Consider the following 25,817-nt stretch of genomic DNA (forward strand, 5'->3'; position numbering starts at 1 on the left):
ATCCCGTAACTTACAGTAATAAAGTTGAACAGCATTTGAGATGTTTACCATTATTGATATGTCCCTACCAAACTGAAAGCCTGTGTTAGTCAATTTCATTGTCATAGGATTTTAAAAATAATCAGTTATTATTCCAGGTGTTTAAATCTGAAGATTGTGTTGTAATTAGGGGGTTCTAACCCAGAAGGGAGTTTTAGGGGGGCAGGGAGAGTGGTAAGTGGCAAGGTTATTGGAGTGGGGGGGCACTAGTGCTCTCCTTATTTCTGTGCTGTTAGTGGCATTCCTGTCTTCAGAGCTGGAGAGTAGTGGATATTGGCTAGAAGCTCAGCACTGAAGACAGAGCCACTGCCAGCAGCACTGAGGATGGCATAGTATAGTATTGCTGCCCTTTCTTCTACACTGGTTCCTTCAGACCTGGGCCCTTGTCAGAAGCCACCACTCTTTGGCTGCTCAACTCTGAAAGCAGCAGCCCAGAAGTAAGTGTGGCACTACTGAGACACACTTAAAATAACCTTGCAAGCGCACCCCACCCCCATCGCTTCTGGGTGAAAACCTCTAATTTGAGAAATATGGAACACTCCCATGAAATCTATATAGCATAGGGCTAAAATCATGCAAAAGACCAGGTTTCTTGGCAGGAGACCAGATTTCATGGTTTGTGTCCTGTTTTTCATGGCTGTGAATTTGGTAGGGCCCTAACTATTGGATCTCTAAACGATTAGAATAGGAATAAGATTCAGCTGGGAACGAAAGTAGCTACATCACAAGTGTCCGTTCCTGAAAGCTGTATTCTGAGAGACTAGTTGCTGGCTGCGGTTCTGTGTTGCTGGCTTGTGTAGTAGTTGGCTATAGGTAACACTTCTGATTTAAAATAAACTTAAGTAACCTCTCCCTCTCCCCCACCCCATTACCCCAAATTATGTTCAGGGATGCATGAGTAGAGATGGCCACACAGTATTCCTTTAGGTCATTGTAAATATTAAAGCTTATAGATTTCCTCACTGTCTAGGTCCTTTTATTAAACCACACTGGAGAGACAGTGTGGTAACCATCTGTTGACCTATACTGTTGGTCAGTATGCTGGATAAAAGTGAAGACAGACCCATCAGATAAAAGGTGGAAGGAAGAAAAAGCGATGGGGAGATGAAATGTGACAGGTTATTTTCCCGAAGTCTCCTTTTAGGTTGTTCCTAATGTTTTACAAATTTACACACAACTCACACTTCCTGTTCTTTAAATCAGGTGCTTAGATTAGAGCTGTGTTGTACTTAATCAAACCAGCAGGCCATAGTAATTGACTAAACATCTTCAATGTTAATCTGCTTTAGATACGTCTGAGTGCTTTTTTCCATTACATTATTTTACTTCCATACTTTTGCTGTTGAGAACACTAAACATTATTTCAGTGTTGAGAATAATTATTTTGTCATGTAATTGTATTCTGATTTATTGCACTGCTGAATAATCTTGAATAATCTCTGGTTCATAATTCAGATTAAGCCATCTAGAGGTTTAAAATATGCATCGGACATGTCCGAACTGTTGGGTTTTTTCACATCTTAATATGCAAATAGCTTAGGAATTTCATTATTCAGAAAGTTCTGCAATTATTGGAGACCCTACTGGAAAAAAGTGCTGCGTCATAAACACATGATCTGCATAAGACATCCTCTTTCACCTAACTGATTCACTATCAGAAGAGAAAGGAAAGTGGGTGGCAGCATTATGGTTGCGACATTAGATTTGGACTTCAAGCTGGGTTTCATTTCTGGCATGGTGCCCCTCCCCCCCGTGATTTTGAGTGAATCATTTAATCGTCATGTTTCAATTCTCCCTCTGTAAAATGGGGATGATATAGCCTGTCTGCATGGTCAGTGCAAAGATTGTTTTATAAAGTGTTCGCAGTGGGTGTTGATCCCAGTTGCCATTTCTAGAGCCATAGTATTGCAAAATTGAATGGTGATGCATTTTTGTGCCATGCACCATTTTTTGGGAAGTGAATAAGTGTTGTTCTACTTCATAACATTAAATTTCTGTAAAATAGCTACCAATTGATTACCCTATGTGCAGCGCTTCACTGAGGCCACGTCTACATAAAAAAAACCAAAAACCTGAGCTTCATAAATTTTGCTAACATAAGCACTTGCCGTACACAGCTTCTTCCACCAGCATAGCTACCACTAGTCATTCTGTTACGTCAGTGGATTCCGTTGCCATGTAATGGCTATATGTGGTATTTTACAGTGATACAGTGCATCATTACTGCTGTGCCACAGTAAGTTTGCTAGTGTAGACATGGCCTTTTCTGATCTGCAAACAAAAAAACATGGCATCTTCAGAATTAACTCTTAAAATATTTTAGAACAGGTTTTGTTACAGTATTATACAGGCTGACTGCATAGAAATGGTATTGTGGTCAAGCCAGGCTCTTTGCCATGGGAACAAGTAATTATGGCTTCAGGCAGTAGGCCAAGAATGTGATGAGGAAATTCCAGTCTCCTCTTATGGCTACAGTTCAAAAGCTGCAACAAGCTGGCTCTTGTAGACTTGCTGTTACAGGCATGATCACACATGTAAGCCACATGTGTGGAATATGGATACAGGAAAGGCACTAGCCAATGGCATGCTGATCTGAAATTGAGGCAAATAGCTGCATGTAGCAAGAATGTTAACATAGTTTGTGGAAGGAACCTCAGGAATCTCAAGTTTTGATATTTTTCTGTACATCTGCTTCACTTTATGGATTGATTATTCATCCTTAGGAGAAAATGGAAAATTCCCTTTACTAGAGTGTAGGAACGGCAACATAGTTGCTTTATTTGTAACAGTGAATTTGTACATACTTCACCCTGCAGTGTGGTGTTTAAGCAAAAGATTCCAGGTAGCATATATTCGTCTGCTAATAAATAAAAAAAAACAAACCTGTACCACTTTAAAGGCTAACAAAATTTATTAGTTGATGAGCTTTTGTGGGACAGACCCACTTCTTCAGATCTGGAAAATTCTGCTAATCATTCAGGATGATGAATATTATCTAAATCTTTGTTTACTGTAAATTACTCATTCATTCTTCTGTAAAAATCAAGATGTCTTGATTCATAGCTTGCTTAACAACTGCTCTGGTTTGTACTGCAAATTTGTTTTGTTAAGGGAACTCATGGGAAAAATGGTCACATGAAAATATTTTTCTCTAGAATGGAAACTTGAATTTTATTTTGTAGAGTAGTTATTATAGTTAACTCGTTCATAGGTTTTGGATAATCCTTTTCATTTCTTGTAACAGAGAGAAAGCTGTGCTAGTCTATATACTATCAAAACAAAAAAGCAGTAAAATAGCACTTTAAAGACAAACAAAATAATTTATTAGGTGAGCTTTCATGGGACAGTCCCACTTCTTCAGACCATGGCCATCCCAGAACAGAACTTAAATATTGAGTCTGTTCTGGTATGGCTATGGTCTGTAGAAGTGGGTCTGTCCCACAAAAGCTCATCTAATAAATTTTGTTAAAGTTCTCCTTTACTGCTTTTTTTCTTTTCTTTCCTCTTATTTATTGTCTCCATTAATAGGTGGGGAATCTGAAGAGCAGATTCTTGGTGACTTGTCAAAGGTTGCAAAAAGAGAGTCAGTATGTGGATAGAATAAGATGTCACGAGTTTTCTTGGTTTTTTTTGTCCTGTGATCAGTGTACTTAGACCAAATAAAGGGTTTCTAGCTAACTCTAATTTAACAGACACATGAAGTGATCGGTTTTTTTCCAGCTTCATAATCAGTCTGATTCTTCACCTCTAACAATGTTTTCCTTATGAAAATTCAGACCTAAATATTCCCTAGTATTTCCAAAGCAGGTTTTTGACACACCTTTTCAATACGATGTAATTGCACTTTTATTGTCTTTGATCTAAATTTTTGCAGGCATTCCTTAAATTGTATGAACGCAGACAGAGTAATTTGCGTTGTCACAAGATGTTAAAGCTCTCCCAAATGATCCCTTATTTTGTTAAGCAAGGTGAGTCATTCAGTTAAATATTTTCTGGCAAGTAGAAAGGCACTAGTTGTATAACGCATTTATTATTAAGGCTAAATAAAATATAACCTTTTGGTTTTAAGCGCCCTCTCAAATCATCTTAAACATCTTGTTGGTTGCAAAGCCCTTAGCTTGGGTAGGAAGACTGGAACGTGATATGAATGCTGCAGGCTGTCATCTGGGGTATATGCTGCTCTGTACAGCAAAAAATGACATCACTACTTTTGTAGCACAGGGATTTGGGGTGAGTTCAAATGGCCACACCTTTTTTGCTCAGAGGGCAGGTTTGTTTTATAGGGTGTCTCCATAGTAGCTGTCAAGACTAGTTTTTTGTGAAAATGAAGGCTAGGGAAAGGCAGGCTAGACTGGGAGGGTTGAGGAGAAGGAACTTCTTGTTAGCTCAATGATAAACTAAAGACTGTGCTGTGACAGAAATAGAAGAGGGGTTTAAATTTTAAAAGGATGCAGCAGCAGCAAGTGGCCATGGTACCATTAAAATATTGTGACAAAAGGTATACATTAATACTGCAGAAATAAACTTTCAGATAGCTGTGGAAGTTTCACTGTGTACTTAATCTTCTGACAGATTTTAAGCAGAAATCCTTAAAGCTTTTGTTTACTTATGTTACCTGTGTACTCTTTGCATTTGGAACCTCAAGTTAAATTGTTTGAAAGCTTGCAGGATGTAATGAGATAATTTGCAAGTGATTTAAGTAGAAACACAGGTAACACTATGACCTTTTCTAGAGAAGTTAAATGTGCTGACTACCTGAATTAGGGAAAAAAGTATTTTTAAAATTGCCAGCTAAATATATTTGAAACACCTCTTTAAGATTTAACATGGGGCAGCGTAACCTCTTCAAAGTTAAGCTAGCTGTTAAGAGTGGAACCTAGAGGTATCTTGCAATTACAGTCTGTGAAACTGTATCTACAGTAGGAGCTACTGTAGGCATGGGTTAGCGTCTTAAAAAGGCGATAATGTTTTGGCTACAATTTTTTCAAAATTCTAACCTTTGAATCCAAGACTTGCATATGCCTTACAATAATATTAAGTAGTGTTTCAAATGGCACTAGCAAACATTAGGGATTTTTTTTAAGAAAGTCCTTTTTGCCTGAGCGTTAAGATTCACATAGTGCCACTTACACACACGTCTGAGTGCAGCCAACAATGAAAGGGACACTACAACCACCATTTGCTTAGACTTGTTTTGGGTTGTGATACACAGTTGATTATGGTTGAATTTGAAGGTCATCAGAGCAGCAACAGAGGACCAAGCATTTGTTTTGAGTTCAGTTTGTCAGAAAAGATTTCAAATAAGTCAAACATCTAAACTTTAGCTTAGATGTTTCTGAAGATTGACACATGCTTACTATCATGGAAGAAAGTCAGTTTCAAAACTCCTGATATAAAGTTTAATAAATGAGTGTTACCTGTTTTTTACAGCTCATTCGTAAGATCTGATGCCACACTGTTAGGCAAACTAATCCATTGTTGAGATTAGTCTTTTAACAGCATAAGATCACTTTGCCAGAACCTGGGATGATCTGCCTGTATGGATCACTCAGTTTCCTTGTTTGTCCAGGTCCTCTGAAGCATCTGACCCCAGTTGGAATATGGGATGTTGGGCTGGGTAGCCTTTTGGCCAGATGGCGTATGGCCATTCTGGTGTTCTTAATATTAAGTTCTGCTTCTTGCCCTCAATTTTGAGGTCAGAGGAAGCAATTCTGTATTCAAAATGCTCTTCTGGAGTACTTTTGTCACTTGACATTTCTGCTTTATTGTGACCCAGACTGTTCTAATTTCCTGTGACATCTATCAACCTGCCAGTAGATTAGTGGGAGGTAAGAGGGAAAGACTAGAAATAGGAGCAAGTCCCTTACTAGAGGTGATTTCTTGTATAACATCAGGAAAACAGGCATGAGATTTGCACTAGTAATTCAGACATTACTTTTTATGGGTCAACTCACTTTTGACTCTTAACAGAATTAACATATAACAGCATCATAAGAATTATTACCAATAAGAATTATTTTTTTCCTATCAACTTCCATTCTCATGCATGATACAAGTCTCTTAAATGTTCATTTGATTAAATGGTCTTAAAAACTCAGATCATCTTGGGGAGTTGGGTTTTTCTTTTTGAGGAATAGATGTGGGGGATGACTCATCCCTGTTGAAAGAGAAATATTTAGCTAAGAGTTTGTGAACTTTTGTGTGGTGGGGGGATGGACTGAGCCACAGAAAAATCAGTTGGAGGAGTGGGAGGAAGTGAGAATAACCCCCCACCCAACACAGAGAGAGAGAGATGTGGTCTCCAGCTAAAAAGCAGAAATAGGACATTTGCCTCACTACCCTGAATCTTCTCCCCAGAGCCAAATGACACTGGGGCTAGTAGATTTTGTGGGGTGGGGCCAAAAATGAAGGGCTCAATGCGCTGGAGGGGGCTGCCAGGGAGCAGGCTGGGATGAGGATGTGAGGTCTGGGTAGGAGGTAGAAGACAGAGTAAGCTAAAGGATGGGAAGGGACTGGGAATTTTAGTCCTGGAAAGCGGCGGTGCAAGAGCAGGTGGGGGGGCGGGTCTGAGCATAGGAGAGAAGATGCAGGAGGGGTTTGGCACTGTAGGGGCTGGAAAGGATGCAGGTGCAAGAGTGGGGAATGGGTATGGGGTCTAGGTGGGAGGGGGCCTGGAGATGTGGATGCAAGCACCTACCTGGTGCAGTTAGCATGTGGCTCTGCATGCCTCAGGAAAGCACCCTCTCAGGCAGCATCCCTGCCTCTCCCATTGGCCCCAGTTTGGCCCTCTCCTGGTTTAGCTAGCTCAGACAACCCTTGAATTTTCCTTCCTACCTGATAAACTCATTAAAGAACATGTATATCCAGCAAGCGTTACAAAAGTTGTTCTTGGCAAATCTCTTTGAAAGTTCCCATAGTGATAAAAACAGTTTTGAAGAGCTCACTGTTTGTGTTCTGTGTGCTAGACCACATAAAGCTGAGGAGCTGCTTTATTGCCTCATTTTACTGTCATGGATCCCTTTTAGATCTTGAAAGTCTAATTTAACCCTTTTAAAACCAGATCGGTTAATTTTTCAATACCTATAGACAAAATTCCTGTCTAGGCAAATAGCCTGTTGACAGTGACTAATTTCCCCAGGGTCTCCATCAGTTAGTGTTGAAAGCTCTTTAGCTTGTAGTATGTGATAAATGGTGGAGCATAGTGTCATGGTTTTTGTAACTTTGTTTCAGCCTGCACTATCAGCTCAGACATTCTGCATTGTACTGATAACTGATTTTTTTTAACTTCTTGTTCCTTTCATCACTTCTGCGGTAGCTTGTTTCAGCATAACATCTTTCTAACTTCTAGAGATGCTCAGTCCTTTTGGCTGCCTCTTTCTTCTTTCTGAAGACTTCGTAGTCTTTTCGTGCAGATTTCTTTACAGTGTGTTCTGTAGTCTTCTCCATTTTGTATGACGCAAAAGTGGAGGTGGGCAGTTTCTGTAGTCCACGGGGAGAATAATAGGTGGACAGCATGGCACCGATCCCCTGAGATCACAAACAACTGTGGGCAGACCAGAGCACACTGGGCCGAACCCATGATAAAACTCTTTGGCCAGGAATGGACAGTGTGTGCTGGTGGTGTTTAAAAATAAATAAAATGGTGCAGCAGCACACCTTACAGTGGAGTCATTGGCATAAATATCTGGTTGAGATCTGCATACCTGTACAACAGGAAGCATTATTCATGTGAGCACGCGTGACTGCAGACATTTGTACAATATACATGATGTGTGGAAATCTTGCTGTGGCTGGTCATGGTGGGAAAGGAGAGAAACCTTACTTGAGGATTTTCTTGCCTGTTAAGATTTATAGGGTCAAACATTGACTTTATCAGGATTATTCAGAGGTGCGAATGAGTTAAGTGACCAAGTCCCTTTGGAACTCTCTGGGAATTTATATCTGTTTGTGTCTTGAACCATCTCCCCTTGGGTTTCTAAAGAGAAACAGGTTCCTTCCATTGAGTTGAAGTAAGGTTCCTTTCCTCTTCCATAGAGTAAGGCACTTCAATGCAAAGGGCTAGGTGCCAGTTGTCCCTTTAGCCTGAGTGCTTGGGTGGCTTCCAAAGAGAGATTCAGGTGCCAGCCAGCTGATTAGCAGAGCTCCCACAGTGGACAGAATGTATTTCTATTGGTGATGCACATCCACATGTGTCTCAGTGCACATAATTTATTCTGCTCTTTAATGGAAAAAAATAGAGCAAATGCTGCTGGGTGTACTACTGTTTTGCAGTGTTTGCTACTGTTTAACCTAGGGAGAGGTTGATTTTTGTATTGCCAGTAAACTAGCAAAGTAGTCTTTTTTCTAATTCTTGTGATTGCTTAAATATTGCCTCTCTCCTCACTGACAGGCTGTGTAAGTGCTCTGGAAGTACAGGTTTAATTCTTGTGTATTAACTTAATAATGTGTGGTCCCACAATAGTACTAGGTCCTGTCTAAATGCTTGCTAAAACTTCTCTCATTGGTAGCTTTGCAGAACATACTGATATTCAGGTTTTCAGTTAGCAGCCACCATGGAATATAATTAGGTTTAGTCTTTAAATTATTCACGACTAAACAGTTGCATGTTCTCGGTGAAGACAGGCTTTTTTTAACCAGAATTGGAAAATGAGAGCAAGCATTTGAGAATTCAAAACTGATTTAGAAAAACCTTTGTGAATATTTTTATTCACCATATCTTCCCCTTTTGGGGGGAGGGAGTATAAATCCTTCATCCCCAACATTTTAAGGAGGGAATTATTTTGTACAGCGAGATTACATGGGGTGTAGGTACATTTTACTAGATTAATACTGCTAGAGCAACAAGCTGGTAGCTGTGTATGTGGTAGACAAAAGCAGGCTGCTGCCATGGTAACTCCCAGAGTATTTTACCTGTTAATATTTTATGAAGTAGCTAATCACCAATGGTGTGTTAACTGCAAAAGCAAGGTATACAGTTACCCGTTGCAGGGCTTTTCAACATATTTGAGTGCACTTATGCTTTTTCTGCAAATTGCAAGAAAATAAATGTCATGCTATAATAGAACAAGTTTAATGAATGAGTTCTTACAGTAGCTTTAACACCATTCCTCATTTTGGCAGTTTGGTTACTTTTTTTTCCTAAAATAACAGGCAGAGAAAGGAGATGGCTTTTGCAAATTACTCATCTTGCCCTACAATGTGATAACTTCAGTACCTGAAGAGCTGTTTTTGCTGAGGCAGAACATACTCTGTGCCTTTGGGACTGTAGTCTTCAAACAAAATTGCAGTGTTCTTGGGAAAGGGGGGAAAAATGTAATGATGTGGTAATTAGAAAGGAAAGAATGTACTGTAGTATAAGATCTACAGGAAGTAAATGGGGAATCCGTTTACTTATGTGTGTAAGGGGGGAGAGAGCTCAGTAGTTTGAGCATTGGCCTGCTAAACTGGGAGTTGAGTTCAATCCTTGAGAAGGCCATTTAGGGATTGGGGCAAATAGATGTCAGAGATGGTGCTTGGCTCTGCCAAGAGAGCAGGGGACTGGACTAGAAGGCCTCCCAAGGTACCTTGCAGTTCTAGGAGATGTGTGTCTCTAATTATTTTCTAAAAATAATTAACAATTTTTAGACTTGAGTCTTCAGGAATTCAGCATTTCAGTAATTCTTCATATTGGGTCTTTAAATATAAACTGCCTGCCTTGGATCCAAAACGTAAGACATGGTTGAAACTTCCCTTGTGTGCTTTGATGGCAGGAGACTTTAAAAAGCATCGGATTACTTGGCCAGCTTCCTCAAGTGGCTTTTGTGTAATAAAACTACCAGTACAACTTGAAGCTTTATGTATAGCATAGCTAGTGCTAAACTGAAAAAGGTCACTGTGTTGAATGTGTGCACACAGGGCATTATACTGGTCCTGTAATTGTGTAAATTGCCCCATGTAGACAAGACATTAAAATTAATTTCTCAGTCTTGTAAGGGAAGCTTGTAACTTAGAGCACTGTTTTGGTGGTGTAAAACAATCTTCCCCTCTACCACCTGGCTCTTGTCAGGGCAGGCAGTTTAGAATGCCTTCAAAGATAGGAGGGTTGTGGATTTGTGAAGTTACACTTTGATTAAACAAAAAAGCAGTCCTGTAGGACTTCAAAGACTAATAAAATTTATTAGGTGATGAGCTTTCTCAGACCTTTTTCTTCAAATCTGGAAATTCTGTTAAACATAAACTGACCCAATGAGAATTTAACAAAGGTAGAAAAGCTTGAAATTAAAATTGACAAATCACGTACTTAGGACAGGAGGAGTGGGGTAAGGGAGTAGAAGAAAATTACTGCAACTGTCTGAGTTGCCAGTGATCTCAGGCAACTCTCCTAACTTAAGATACTTGCACTAAGTAATTTTCTTCCACCACCCCTACTTCTGTCCTGTGTAGTTGATTTCAGTTTTAATTTCATCCTTTTCTTTCTGTTAAATTCTCATTATCAATTTACTTTTATCAGAATTTCCTGATCTGAAGAAGCAGGTCTGAGGAAAGTTCATCACCTACTAAATGCTGTTAGTCTTTAAAGTGCTACAGGTCTGCTTTTTTGTTTTGTGAAGATTCAGACTAACACAGTTACCTCTCTGACTTAAAGAAACCCTGTGATGTGGAAAACTTAACAGCAGTAACCATTTCTTGCTTATACACTTGACACATCTTTAAATGTAAGAAGAAAATGGTATCGGTCTTCAAAGTACTACAAAAAGCATCATTCAAGCTAACATATTTGGAAGAGCCAAATTCTGACAGAGAACAAATGTTTGTTTTTCCAGTTGATAATTTCCTATCCTTACCTCCTACAGAGGGCAAATAAGTGGCTTATTCTTCTGGTGGTTCTATAGATAATCATGAGGAATTACTGTGCAAGCAGAAACATTCTCCACATGCCATCAGACTGATATGGAGACTTCTGAGTCCATAAAGCCTTGTCTAGTGTTTGTTTAGAAAATTTAGCAATTGTGGTGACATTTTTAAAGGTACTTGAATTAAAATCTGGGATTTGCAAAACCATCTTGGAATGAGGGAGTCAACCTCCCTTAGAGCTTTTGAAAATCCCAATCAAATGTCTTTTTAAAATAAATTAATATTATGAATGCAATAGCAGATAAACATTCTGTTTGAACAATGAACAGAGACTACTCTTGTGTAGTACTTTAATAACCAATTGCAATTTTATTCCTATTTTCTCATGTACTAGTAATCTTGCAGTGTTTACAACAGAGGTATGTCCCTGAAAACAGGCTTATTAGGATTTTTAAATTTCATGGAACAGCTTTGTTTTAAGTTTACAACAGGTTCTTTTAAAAAAAAATAAATAAAAAAACTCTAAATTTAAAGTGGTCTAATACTTCAGCTTTAGTTTCTATAATTCAGTGATTCCCAGACTTTCACAGGCTGGACTGCATCTCAGTAGTCTCTCTGACTTGGTCATCACATCCTAGGGATGTAAAATCTCATTTAATTAATTAACCTGTTAAATGCTAGGTTTAACCAGTTGAATGACTGACGTAACAGATGTGGGGTAGCTGGGGGATATGTTCCCCCTGCTGCCGATAAGGCCTGCTGTGGTCCAGGAAGTGCCCTGATCAGGGGTAGGCAGGGGGCTGCTCCAGCTCCTATGAGTAAGCCTCATCTGTTAAGGGTGAAGTTTACTGGTTAAACATTAACATCCCTATCACATTCCAACAATTGATTGTGTCAGAGTAATAACTAGGACTGCATTAAAGTTTTCTTAATGCAGTTAATTGGCTGGGAACAAGGAAAAGCAGTGTACTGTGGCTAGCCCACGCTCTGCAGACCCTAGCAAGTGTTTTACATGTGACCAGTGGCTTACAGACTGCAACTTGGGAACCTGATCTAGGTTTATCTCCTGGTGTACACCTAAGTTTTATGTTTGGGTTTGGAAAATAGTTAATGAGTAGCCCAATAGGATACCCAAGACACAACTAGATAAAATTTATTTAGAATATAATTCCTGCTCATTTTCAGCTTCCTGTATAACCTGCTTTTTTAACCTGCTCACAAATGCACTGCAGATTCTGTTACTCCTTCAATTGTCACTAAGCAGCTGCCATGGTAAGAGAGTATTTCCAGTAATTGGAGAGCCTGATGATAAAGGAGTATGGTTTCACCAAGATGTTGGAAAACAAAAGCTTCCCATTTGCTTGAGGCAGAGACTATAGAAGTCTGTAGATAAATCAAGTTCTCAGTTACCAGAGGAAGTCTTTATTGAACAGTAATTTCACATATGGGCCAAGATAAATGTAATTGACCTACAGGTATAAAGTGTGCTTTTTTGGTAATACCCAATTTACTTTAAATCTTATTGGGTTTATTTTTTAGACTTTAGTGTAGAGACTATTTTGCGATGCAACATTAACTTATAGTCAGCAGTTGCTTAGCATGTTCTAAAACCACATACATCATATGAATATTAGCCAGGCTGACAGTTAATGAGTTTTAGATTATTTCCAGATTTGCTTTTTTCATATTTATAATATTAACATATAATGCTGTTTAAGATTTACCTTGATTAATAGAAGTAGGTTGTTGAATACTTAAATCTTTCACTCTCAACTGTTTCATGGACCTGTCTGGTTTCCTCTGGTGGTATTCTTTTGATTGTTGATTGCAGGGTGTTTGGAGATATAGAAATACCAGACTACTTCAGTGCTATAATTGCAGTAGTGTCAAGAGTTACAGTTGTCATAATTGATCTGTGAAAAATGGAATTTTTAGCTCTCCATTAAATTTACAGTAGACAACAGAAGTTTGTGTTTTCACTAATAGAAATACAATTTCTGATAATTAAAGCAACAGTAGTGTCTGTCCAAACTGGTTTTTAAGAAATTTGTGTTGTCTCATATAGAGTGTAACTTTGCAATGAGTTACTCAGAGGCTACTCATTGTCCTGCAGTTATGCTTATTATGCTAGTTACTCAACAAGTAACTCTGCTGATGTCAGGGGAACTCTTAATGGTATTAAAGTACAGTGCAACATTATGGTATCCCACTATACCTATCTCACAGAACTGGAAGGGACCTTGAGAGGTCATTGAGTCCAGTCCCCTGCACTCACAGCAAGACTTATCACCATCCCTGACCAATTATTTATTTTTTTTAAATCTGTTCTCCCCAGATCCCTAGATGGCCCCCCTCAAGGATTGAGCTCACAGTCCTGGTTTTTGCAGGCCATTGCTCAAACCCCTGAGCTATTCCTTCGCTGCTACTTTTGAAATAAATTGCTTTTCTCTCAATTATTTAGTCTGTTCAGCTTTTTTATTAAAATACTTGGTTCTAATTCTCCAGGGCCCTTATTTTATATGTAAAATTAGGGTACTGTTTATCACTCATTAGATTGTTACTCCTAAGAGACAAAGGGACTGAAAGCAAGATGGCAGACAAATGACCATAATACTTTTTTGCCAAAAGTGTACACTTGGACTCAGATATGGGGAAGTACATTAATAAAATAACAAGGAGCATCCCTTAGGTGTATAATAGGACAATATCAAATACTTGACAGAAACTATGTAGAGAGACTTGTAGCCCAGCATTTTCAGCTCCTGATCTAGCTTTGTAACCTGCATCTTTTCCTTGCCAATGAAAAACATGCATCATATGTCTTGTTTGGCAGCAGTTTATATAGTATGTGGCTTAATGTCATACAATGACATTTTTAGATGGCATGGTTTTAGACCTAAGTGAGGGCTTAATTAGCAGTAAATAAGGTGACTGTTAGGGTAGGTTAATGTAATATTGCTGCCAATGTGACTTTAAGCAAGCAATAATACTTAAGATGGTATGAAAATCTTGTCTGGTACAGGTAATTCTGCCAGTGTTTCAATGCCTGTTATAATACTTCAGGAAGGTGTTGTCTAGAAAGATTTTTGTTTCTGGGGGTCTCAGTCTTCCTCTCTCCCCTCCAATGTAGCTCTATGCATTTGCTTTAATTAAAATTATCTACGTGTGAGTGAAGGCCTAGTTGATCTACAATCAAAGTATTTTCCCTTATGCCCTTCTGCTTGGGTTCTCTACCATCTTAATTTCTGAATTGTCCTCCTGTTCTCAAAGTACCTGAATAGAATTTAGAAAAATGCTGTCAACTTACCCTTTCTAATCTTTTTCTTTTCCAGCGGGGATCTGACGAGCTTTTTTCTACTTGTGTTACTAACGGACCCTTTATCATGAGCAGCAACTCTGCTTCTGCAGGTAAATTGCTAGCAAAAGAGTATAGCAATCAACAATGAGCATTGAACGTACAATTATCAGGGCTACTCTATTCCACTTGCTCCTGTTTTTAAATCCTTCTTTCTCCTGCTTATTCCGCTTAGGGTTTGTGTAAGATGATACAAAATATCTGGCAAGCTATTGTCCTACATCCTTAAAAGGCTTGAACAAAATTAGAATCTCAGGGTAGTTTATGAAATGGCCCTTTAAAGGATTAGACTGCATAGTTCATGCTATAAACCTAGAGTTAAGCATAAACGGTCGTTTTAGGTTGAATTTGGACATAGTGTTGTCACCACGGTGGGTATTATGAATCTCGCGCAGTATGGAGGTGAGTTTGTAATCCTGCTGTAGGCAGACTTACTCATATTTCATAGTTTTCTTTTTTTGCCTCAAATTCTGCAATTTTGAATTAACATAATCCTGCAGAGTTGACTTATGTTGTGCTTAACTTGTGGCCTTTCTGCTAAGCTATATCATCTATTGATTGTTAGTGTGCTACCGAAAAAGTGTGGCTGGTGATCAAATGATGCAGAATCAAGCTGAGCTAAAAGTTTAGAATAACCATATGTTTGCTGTTCGGAATTGCCTATTTAAGTCATGAGTCCCCTCAAAAGCCATCTTTATCATCAGTAATACCAGTCAAAGTGGAAAAAGAAAAAAGCAAACTAAAGTGTTTCAAATCTTAGAGTTGAAATATGGGCTGTGACACAGATTGCCACTCGAGGGTTAACTTGTGCTTCCATTGCTGAAGCATTCAGCTGTGTCACTCAGCACATTTTTTTTTAAATTATATGAGTAGAACCACATGTCTTTTGAATTTGGATTTCCTTAGACCATGGGAGGCAAAGTGCAAGACAAAGTGGTAGCCTGATGACTTGTTCAGATCAGTTGAAACTAACAATGATCAATGCTTGTTCATTCTTTTCAGCTAATGGAAATGACAGCAAAAAATTCAAAGGTGACAGTAGAAGTGCCGGGGTCCCTTCGCGAGTAATCCATGTTCGTAAACTCCCCAGTGACGTCACGGAGGCAGAAGTCATTTCGTTGGGGCTACCTTTTGGCAAAGTCACCAATCTTCTGATGCTGAAAGGAAAAAATCAGGTACTGTCCCAACAATTAAAATAGGAATTTCATGGGAGATGTGACATTTTTTGTCACGGCACCCGCAAGTAAGATGCATGTTGCTAAAACTTTCACATCTTCCATACAGTAGTCAAACGTCCAGATACATTTCTGTGTTTCAAGATGATTTTAAGAGCTATTAAAAAACACCTTGTTTTTTGGCTTCAGGGGCTTCAAACACTGATGGGATGTAGTCTTTCCTGTATCATACTTCATTTTAAACCACAAAGCAGGCAGGTAGTTTAGATGAGATTGAGCCAGCTCTTAATCATGCTGGTCCAGAATCCTTTTTGGTATTATAATTTTTGAAGTTTAAAGGAGGCCTAAAAAGATAGAACAGATAATCAAATAAAGCCAGTAGGACAATTACAGAAGTCAGTCACTAATTCATGGTGACCAGGAAATCCATTGCAGGTTATAAATTAGAAAGCAAAGAAGCAAAACGTTTTACAGTTACTGCATCACATGAAATACTTTATTCTGATTTTTGGCAACTATGAAAGTATGTAGCTCTTGTTTTGTTACTTCAAGTATATAAATTACATTTATGCTGTGTCTTATGAAAGTAATCACTCACTGCAACATATTTGCGTCTTTGTTAGGAGTGCTATTAGATCATAAGAATAAACTGGTTTGGAGATTACCAGAGAATTAGTGAGGTTCTACACTGAGTTAATACATAGTTCACGTTGTTTCATGGAATGCTCAGTTGTTGTTTGTAGTACTTTAAATGCTATTTTAGAAGGAAGTGTGGGATTTTAGGTGGTAAACTTAACATACAAGATTAAGACCTGGCTTGTATCTACAAAAGAAGGAAGTGAAAGTAGGAATACTTCAGTGTTGACAGGTTTCTTGTGAATACCAATATCTTTTAAAAACTGTTTTTATGGCAGGTCTGTTGCCAAAAGTTGCTTTAAAATAAAACCCAAGCAAATTAAGCTATTTAACTGCTCAGTGAATCTCACTTATTTTAGTCAGTGATTAGTCTTGTTTTTAGAAGAGACTAAGTGGAAAATTTGAGGTTCTCTTGTACAAGCAGTTGGCCTTGAAAGCTTACATGTATTTATAGATTCAGAATGCATAACTAAATCTTGCTGAATTTCATATAATATCCTGTACAGAAGACTTTCCAAGGGTCACATCATTATACCATCCGGCATTCTCATTACCACCTTGATGTGAGCATCCCCGGGAATAACTGGGACACATTGCATTTGTAATCCTATACAGGCTTTCATAGAAATGAACACTGAGGAAGCAGCCAACACGATGGTAAGTTACTACACCACAGTCACTCCAGTCCTTCGAAGTCAACCTATCTACATTCAGTTCTCCAACCACAAGGAACTCAAAACAGACAACTCTCCAAACCAAGCAGTGAGTAGTAATTCTTTACATTGTCCTTCAACAACTGAATTGCACAGGCATGCCAGCAAATACCATTGAACCTTCAATTGGTAGAAGCTGGGTTTGCATGACTGGATGAACCATTCAAAATTGCCTTCACCTTTTAGTAGTGACCCTGTGGGTGCTCCACTTCATGTGCACCCCATGTGCTTTTGATTGGAGATTTTTATTGGTGGAGACTGTTTGGCATGCATGTGTGTTGTTGATATCACTTCTTAGGCTGTGTGAGTAAGTTCCCCTCAATTCCATCTCAACCTGAGGTGGAGCTTGACTTGTTTGCCTTGGCTTTGCAGCGCTTGTTTAGCTCAACTTAGCTAGCTAGTTAATTCTTAATATTTAGTTATAACTGATAGATTTTTGTTGTGGGAGTGTGGGGGATTATTTTCCAAGGGAAAATGCTACCTGTGGGGAGAGCATGACAGGCTTACTGGGATTTAAACATTGCCTCATTCTGTAGAGTGATTATGCTGATCAGTGCTAGACACACACAGTGCATTTGCTGCCTGGATGTGGATGGTGGGGTCTGGATGGGAGGGGAATAAAAGAGGGGACTGTTGGGTCTGGGACGGAGTTATCAGGGTAGGGGTGAGGGGTCTGGGAGGGTGTGGGAGAGATGGGAGTCTGGATAGGAGGTGGCACAAGAGCTCTCTGGGGATGTGTTCTGGATTCCCTCTGCCCCGGACTCCCAGGCACAGCCCTCCACTGCTCTGATTGGCCTGAATTCCAGCAAATCAGAGCAGCAGTAGGAAGCCCCTGGGCAGGCTGCTGGTGTTCTCTCCTCCTCCCTTCCCCCGGCTGGGGAAACAGCAGTGACTGGCTTTGGAACCCAGAGCCCCACCCCCGGCAGAGTCCACGGTCTGGATCTGGACTGCAGCTTGACTGATCCAGAGAGCAGGGATAGGGGCTCCAAACCCTGCACCAAACATGGTCGCATGCCATGGAGGAGAGCCCTGAGTCTGAATCCAGATCTGAACCATGGGCCAGAAGGTCCCTACTCTGGGCTAAATAGAAGATCTGAGGCTGTGACTGACTAGTCATGGTCAAGTGTTCCCTTCATCCTGATTTGAGCCAGGTCAGAAGGACTCCCCTATACATCATGCCCTAGGGGCCTCTGGTACCCCTTCAGCTTTGGCACAGTGCAGAAAAGTGACATCCTTGGAGTTCTCCTCTAAGCAGCCAAAGAGGAGCACTTATTCCCCCCCCCCCCCCCCCCCCCCCCCCCGAGAGCCCTCCTAAGAGATGTCAGTCCCTCACCAGATGGATGGTCTCAGAGATGACATCCTCTAAGCTTGGTACTGTGGAGATAAAAATCTACTGTGCTAGAAATCAGATTTAAGTCCAGGCATGGTTCTCTGAAGCTACTGTGAGAAGTAGACCAAACGCAGCTGAACGGTACTATTGGACTTGATTCTTTCCCCATGTAAGCCTCTAGTTACCTCAGCACCCTATGTAATCGGTGCTGATTGGCAAGGACAAACATACTCATCTGTCTAGTTGAGCACTGGTTGGTGCTGCACCGGTACTTAGTACCAGAATATTCAGAATGTCAAGATTTTTAGGTACACAAAGAACTTTCTGGTAGTTGCTGAACCAGAGTCACCATAGCTGGTGGTGACAGGCTTTTGGTACTGAGAATCAAGGTCTTCAGAACTCTGTGCATGCTCCCTATGGTCACGGCCTGTTCAGTTGAATGTCTGCCAATAAAATAAGAGGATACCTTCCCTTCAGTATCATTGATTGCCCTTTTGGGTTTCCTTGTGTTACTCATATGAATCCCCCATCCTCAGAGGGTAGGAGCAATACTCAAGGACCTTACAACTCCTAGTGGGAGCAGCCCTGGTTGCCACCCTTTCTCTCATGTGGTCCTCAGTGATGACTTTGGAATCCTTGGACAGTTTATCAGTTTTTTTTCAGACCATCAGCATGATATGAAGACTCAAGCTTCTCTTCTACAGCAAGGATTTGAATCCCAAGAAACCAGGGCAAATGAAGCTAATATTTAAACTTCCATTTTTCTTCACCAGAGTAGACTGTAATGCCGCCCTCTGTGTATGGCAGATGGCTTTCAGCAATTCCAGGATCTTATTGGGCAGGTGGTACATCCTTGAAAGCTCATTGAAGGGGTAAGAGAAATCCAGACACGGGCACAAGCTGCTGGATATTACGCACTCTGCAACATCATCTAGATTTACGCTATCAACAGAGCTCGCCTTGAACTTTCTAAAACCATTTGGCTAACCCTGGGTACAGTAATGCTCACATGGAAGAACAACTATCCTCAGCCCTCTCACACTCCATCTAATGCTTTGGTGGTTGATATTAAGGAATGGGGCTAGTAGCCATTACTACCCAGAAAATCTCTTTATTCTGGGTGCTGTAGATGCTTTGGCTCACTTCTCCACAGCAATGGTGATGTGCAAGACTTTGTGCCTACAGCTTTCTCAGATGCGTCTAGAATATGGCAGCAGACCTTCTCTTTTATGGATGCAGTCTGTTTGTGGAAAACACTGAAGAAGTTTTGCATACCCTTAGAAGTGCCAGGGCCACATTAAGTATCTACGCTCCTGCATATGAACAAAAGTTTAGATTACAAATGGTTCAGAGTTCCTGTCACGCAGTTCTGTTTCAAAGGCTGAGGAAAACTCTTGAGAGATGCCGATTCCAAAGAAAGACCTCACCCAGCTGATGCATCTGTGCAGCAGCCTTCATCATCAAAGTATCCATTTTAGCGAGGTGGCTGAAGGTTCAGGACTCCAAACTCTCTACTAGCTTGTCAACTTCATTGTTTTCCCCATTTCCCCCCTTTAGAGAGACTCCCATTTCCTACCAGGCTGTGAGTGGATCATGTTGGGCAGATAGATGATCGAAGAACTACTGGGCAGCAACACCTATTTTACCTACTTTCCATCACTTCATTCCCTCTCTGTCCTTCACGGACCCCTCTAGCAAGTCCACATTAGGACAGGAAGTAAAGTCTTTTCTTGGTTTAGGAGCGGTATTCCACCCCGTCTCAGCATAGGTGAAAGATTTCTTTAAACCAAATTAAAACAGAAGGTGTTGACCCATCTTCAATCTAAGACTCAAACAAATTTGTGAAACCTCAGGTTCAGGGCGACTCCTGGACCTAAAATTGTTTTTTTAAATTCAGAGGTTTGGTTTTCAACCTTGACCTTCACAATGCATACTTCGATGTAGTGATATATCTGTGTCTCAGAAGATTCTTGTATCTTGTCGTAGATCAGGATCATATTCAGTATCAGATGCTCCCACTCATTCTCTCCTTAGCTCTGTTAGTGCTTTTAAAGGTTCTGTAGGTGGTGACTGCCTGCATCATCAGATGGTCATAGTATTCCTGTGCCTTCCTGACTGGTTGTGCAAGAGATTGGTCATACCAAGGGATATCTGCAACAGCAAAAATGCTTTTGTTGTTCTTAGACTTGTGTCTGCAGCTGAATGTGAAGAAAAAACCGCACTGATGCCCATTCTGAAAATGCAGTTTATAGAGTCAAACCTGGCTTCTTGAACAGGCAGAGCCTTGTTTCCCATGAACACTCGTGTTACATTATCAGGCCGTGTCAGAATTATTCAAGGGGAATCCCAAACTTCAGGTCCTTAGTCATGTCATGTTTTATACCATTATAACCGAACCTGCAAGCTTATACCTTCAGTGTTTCCAGGAGTGGCTTGGATCAGTATATTTGCCAAACACAGCTGCGACAGGCATCAGGATGCTGCTTTGCCATGTAGGAGCAGGGATTCTTTTTCTTAAACTAGCTTCCTAATGGTTGTTACCTCACCCAGTAGTCAGGAAGACTGGGGCCTTGATGGCAGATCCTTCTTTCACAGTTTTCTACAAGGCTAGTGTCCTTATCTGCATCCCAGGTGCCTTCATAAAGTATTTTCTGAATCAGATCATTTGCTTGCCAACTTTGTTTTCTTTGCACATTTAGAAAGGTTAAAGCCGTAGTGTGAAGCAGTCTCTCTCTTAGGGTAATTCTTTCTTGATTTCTTTATTTTCAGCTTCCTCATTTCAGGTCCATATTTCTGTCGTTACCCTAGTGACAGAGTTACTAGTGCTGCTTGTGCGTCATGGGTTGAAGTAGTGGGAGTAGTAATCCAGACTCTTCCTCAAAATTATGGGAATGCTCATCCAGAAGCAGTTTATAATGGAACAACTTTGCTGTAGTCTCATAGCTGTTTCAGGGTTCAGACCTTGTACCAGCAAATGTTGAACATCACTCAGTTTAGGCTCTTGGGAGGATGGGTGGGAAACAATCACTAGTAAATGGATCATAGGAAGAACTCTAGTTGTCTTTTCCCGTAAGCAGTTCGTGCGTGTGAACTTTTAGTTAGCATTTTCCTGTTGGAATGCTCTTCCTGGCTTTGACATGCGCAACTGCTGCCAGAAATTTTGAAATGTACTGTTACATTAACAGGCTTATATTTGTAAGTTTCCTAATACAAACTCAGTCTCTAATTGTGGTGCTCTGTGGCAGTATTTAAGTGGGAAACTTGAAACAAAAAATTAAGCTTGAGTAGTTTTACCTGCAAGATTATTAACCTGACAGGTTTTCTTTCTGCAGCGGGCCCAGGCAGCTCTGCAAGCAGTGAACTCTGTTCAGTCTGGAAATCTGGCACTGTCAGCCTCTGCTGCTGCAGTGGATGCAGGAATGGCAATGGCTGGTCAGAGCCCTGTCTTGAGGATCATTGTGGAAAATCTCTTCTATCCTGTCACTCTGGATGTCCTGCATCAGGTGAGATCATGCTTAGATTGCCTCTTACAAGAGCAACGTGGAAAAAATGACCACAGCTGTTTGGGTGGAGTTGTGAAGGATTTTGGATAAAGCAGCATGTTCTCATGCTCATACTCATTGGAGGAAGCAGTGAGGTCTCTTCTGTGAAGAATCCACATTAAACTGTTTACCATGCATGGTATTAATTACCTTGACTATAAAGACAAAGATGCAGACTAAAAAGTTACCAGTTTTCTAACCTAACAAAACAGGAAAGTGACTGTACTTCCAGTGGAGTTAAAGATGCTGAAGCAAATAACTTCGAGGAAGCTTAGCAGGGTTTTAGCATTGTCACACTAAAGTGTTTTTTTTTTTTAACACAGTAATGCTAATATATGCATATTACAGCTTTGGAAACTGAAAGTCAGTAAGCCTTTGTAGAGGTCCACAAGCCATAGATACAATCAGAACATATTTGAGAAATGTTTTAACACCCTGTTACTCTCCATTCTGATACTAATTTTAGAAATTGTGTGAGCACAGTGAACAGTGACTGCCTCTAACACTGTTTATAAGCTCAGTTAAGTTTCAAGTTAGAAAAGGAAGACTATTGACATTTAGTCCTTATAATTCCATTGTATAGAAATTAGATAAACAGTCCAAAGAGGCTTTTCTGCTGTTTCTTAGAAAAAAGCGATCTGAAACATAAGCTGATGTTATTCAAACTTGTATCTTGCAGATTTTTTCCAAGTTTGGCACAGTGCTGAAAATAATTACATTCACCAAGAACAACCAGTTTCAGGCCCTATTACAGTATGCTGAACCCATGAGTGCTCAGCATGCCAAACTGGTAAGTACACTGGCAGCTTCACACACCTGAATTTAAGGGGTGACTTGGTGTGTGTAGTTTTTTTTTATTTCAGCTGATATTGGAACAGTTGCTCTGCTTCTGTTTCAGTGAAGTTTTATACTAGTACAGGGTCAGATCATGCCCCCAGTTACATATGTTGCAATTGTTTCTCTGAGGTTTTGTGTGTGAGTGGGAGAAAATGTTACCTTTTATTATAATAAGGGTGCATTGAAAGTGAAATTGTAATACAAAGTCAATATCGGGATACTGTTAAATAATTTTGTGTGTTATCTAAACAAGATATTTGCACTTTCTCAACTTCAACATGTTCAAATAATTTTCAAGGTTCGTCAGATTTTTTTTTTGCATAAAAGAACCTTTACAAGGTAAAAGTTCTGGTCTGTTTTTCTGCAGTCTTTAGATGGGCAGAATATCTACAATGCCTGTTGCACATTGCGCATAGACTTCTCCAAACTCACAAGCCTCAATGTTAAATACAACAATGATAAAAGCAGAGATTACACACGACCAGATTTACCTTCTGGAGATAGCCAGCCCTCTCTTGATCAAACTATGGCAGCTGCTTTTGGTAAGAAATCTCCTTTAACAATATATTGACTGCTTCTTTCTAAAAGCCTGTGTATTGTGGGCCTCATATGTCAGAATTTCAGTCATATAAAGGAGGTATCTCAGTGCCACCTCACCAATCCATGATTGTTCATTGCACTGTTGAGTCAAACCGATTGCTGTACCCAGTGAGGTTATTTTTGTTTCCTGACAAATACTAAGTATCCATCTTTAGTGGGATACATCTGGTTCCTCCCTTCATTTCATAATGACCTCTTGCTAATGAAATTAACTGTTGGCTCTGAAACTGTATTTTCCAAAGTGGAGTGGTGACACAAACCCATCAATGCATTCGTAGCGACAGCTTATTTTCATTGAGGAGTTACCCCCATAGACAGTATTTGAGACTTTTCTACCTGTTTTGCGCAATAACCAAGACTTCTTGTATCTAAAGTTGGATTTACTGCTTAACCACAGATTATTCTATATTGTATCAGGCAGTTTAATCTTCATTCAGTCTGGCGTGCAAAGCTTAAGCTAATAACATGGAACATTAATATGGCTGTGCACAAGAAAGTAATTGCCCTGTACTTTTGGTAGACCATCTTGCTTCCCCTTTCCAAGAACCCTTATAGATTCATGTCTGTTTGCTGTTCTGTTAGTGCCACCTGCTGTTCAGTCAAAGATATGGAGTGATTGGTGGTGTTAGTATCAGAGAGGTAGCTGTGTTAGTCTGTATCTTGGAGAACAACAAGAAGTCCTGTGGCACCTTATAGACTAACAGATGTTTTGGAGCATAAGCTTTCGTGGACAAAGACCCCATGTGGCAGCCTTTTCAAATTGCATAGCAGAGAACTGTTTAATTGCTACTTCAAAGCTAAACTTTAAATAGGAAAATGGTTCTTGGCATTCAGTGGTGATAGGATATTTTTAGGCACTTTAGTGGGTTTAAAAACCATTTTAATTTTGTTGTGTGTAGGAGCTTGGTCTGTCCTTTGTCCTCAGTCACATGCGTTTCTAGACGTGGAGAGGCAAACTGAATGAATTAATCTGAAGTGGGGTTGTCTTGTCAGCTGGAATTGGATTCTTAGGGTACATTTTCACTACAGGGAAGCTAGAACCCACTGTGGTCAATCTTCTGGAGTTACGTTTAGTGCACCTGATAGGGACACGCTAAATCAAACTTACAGGATGCCCATATCTGTACCAGAATTCCTGCCCCTCATTAGGAGTAAGGAGAGCTGATGAGAGTACCTCCCTTAGACTACATGGAAGGCCAACTTAAGGTATATTGGCTCCAGCTATGTAATTAATGTAAATGGAATTATGTACCTTAATTCAACCTTCTGCTGTAGTGTAGACCTTCCCTCTGACTTAATGTCTTACTCTCTTTCACAGGAGCTCCAGGAATAATTTCTGCTTCTCCATATGCAGGAGCTGGCTTCCCTCCTACTTTTGCAATTCCTCAAGCAGGTACTGTTTTTCAGATGTTCCTTAGGTTGCCTTTCAGTTGCTAGAGCAGTGCCTTTTTAAATATTTCATCACCTAGATATCCACTTCAGCCCAAGTTATCTTAAGGTCATTGGGTTAGAAGAACATTAATTCCATCTGAACTCTTAAGGCTGTGTACGGACTATAGACTTAAGAGTTCAGATGGAATTAATGTTCAGATGGAATGCGATGATCTTGTAGGTAAGAGGGAAATGGAAGATATTGCCATTGGAGTCTTTGAAGCCACCTGTGTGGATAATTCTGGCTGTAGAAAATGAAGAATTAATCAACATAATGGGAGTGGAGGGAAGGCCAGGCACATAGTAACTAATAGTATTTTGAATGGAAATTGGGTCTCTCTTTGAACCTTACCAGGGTTAGCACATGTCGTATGTTAGTGACAGTGGAATTTTAACTTTATAGCGCTTGCATGGAAGCTTCTGAAACTGGAAACTACTTTCCATTCTTTTTTAATACTTCTAACTGACTAAAGTTAATATTTAAACTTTAATTAGGTAAATAGGCAGCCTGTTGAGCTTCGGGGCTCATTGCAGATATCAGAGTGAAGCATATATGATTAAAGTGCCAATTTTAATAAATTTAATTCTCAAAACCTCTCTTTCCATAGTAAATACTTCTGTTGAACTCAGAATAAGCTAAGCACTAGATTGGCTCCTTTTTACTGCAGTAAACTAGAGAATAAATTGCCAATAAGCCATAGAAACACCATAGCTAAGTGGAATTTGAGATGTCTATGGGAAAACTTTGTCATATGTCCGGTGTTGTCTAGACGTCAAATTCCTTTTTAATGTCCTGCTCCTCTAAGGAGGTTGTACATATGCTCCCCTTCTTTAGAGAGTAGTCAGTTATTTTTTAAGGTCCAGATTTCTAGATCAAGTTATAGTCAAGGTCCAGACTCCAGAGGAAGGAAGAAAACACTCCAAACAGCAAAAAAGATTTCATGGTCTATTTAAAAGCATCTGGCAGTCTGGATTTGGCCTCTGATATACCTGTTGACTGCTCCTGTAAGAGAGAAATCGATCAGGTGCTCCCATCAGTACTTAAAGATTGTAAGATTTAACTTGGGAGGGGTCTGCAAATGCCATCTCCCCCCCTCAAAACAAACAAACCCCACACTCAAACACCTTGACAGTGATGCTCAGAGTGTGGGTTATGTGACCTGGTTCCAGAATTTGGGGAGTGAGAACATCTCTAATTTTAGTCCAAGTCACTTGACCCAGGCCCTGAGACTTACTCCTATGCAAGATTTTTTCAGTATAGATCTACTTAGACTTTGATGTGGTTGATTATGGTGCGCATCGTGTACCAACAGTGCACATCCTAGA

The 25,817-nt window shown here is 40.0% G+C and overlaps 1 protein-coding gene across 2 annotated transcripts in view; it reads left to right on the forward strand.

Moving 5' to 3' along the window:
* Positions 1-25,817, forward strand: part of PTBP1 (polypyrimidine tract binding protein 1) — a 43,697-nt gene that overhangs the window by 7,764 nt on the left and 10,116 nt on the right. The window contains exons 3-9 of one of the 2 annotated variants that reach the window (XM_074978070.1): positions 14,205-14,280; positions 15,230-15,402; positions 16,654-16,800; positions 21,414-21,584; positions 22,303-22,413; positions 22,828-23,002; positions 24,379-24,453. In XM_074978070.1, the coding sequence (XP_074834171.1) occupies positions 14,205-14,280; positions 15,230-15,402; positions 16,654-16,800; positions 21,414-21,584; positions 22,303-22,413; positions 22,828-23,002; positions 24,379-24,453 (928 nt within the window). The remainder of the gene's footprint in view (positions 1-14,204; positions 14,281-15,229; positions 15,403-16,653; positions 16,801-21,413; positions 21,585-22,302; positions 22,414-22,827; positions 23,003-24,378; positions 24,454-25,817) is intronic. The other variant, XM_074978071.1, reaches the window with a different exon arrangement.

This window comes from Carettochelys insculpta, chromosome 27 (assembly GCF_033958435.1).
Source record: "Carettochelys insculpta isolate YL-2023 chromosome 27, ASM3395843v1, whole genome shotgun sequence".
Classification (NCBI taxonomy): Eukaryota; Metazoa; Chordata; order Testudines; family Carettochelyidae; genus Carettochelys; species Carettochelys insculpta.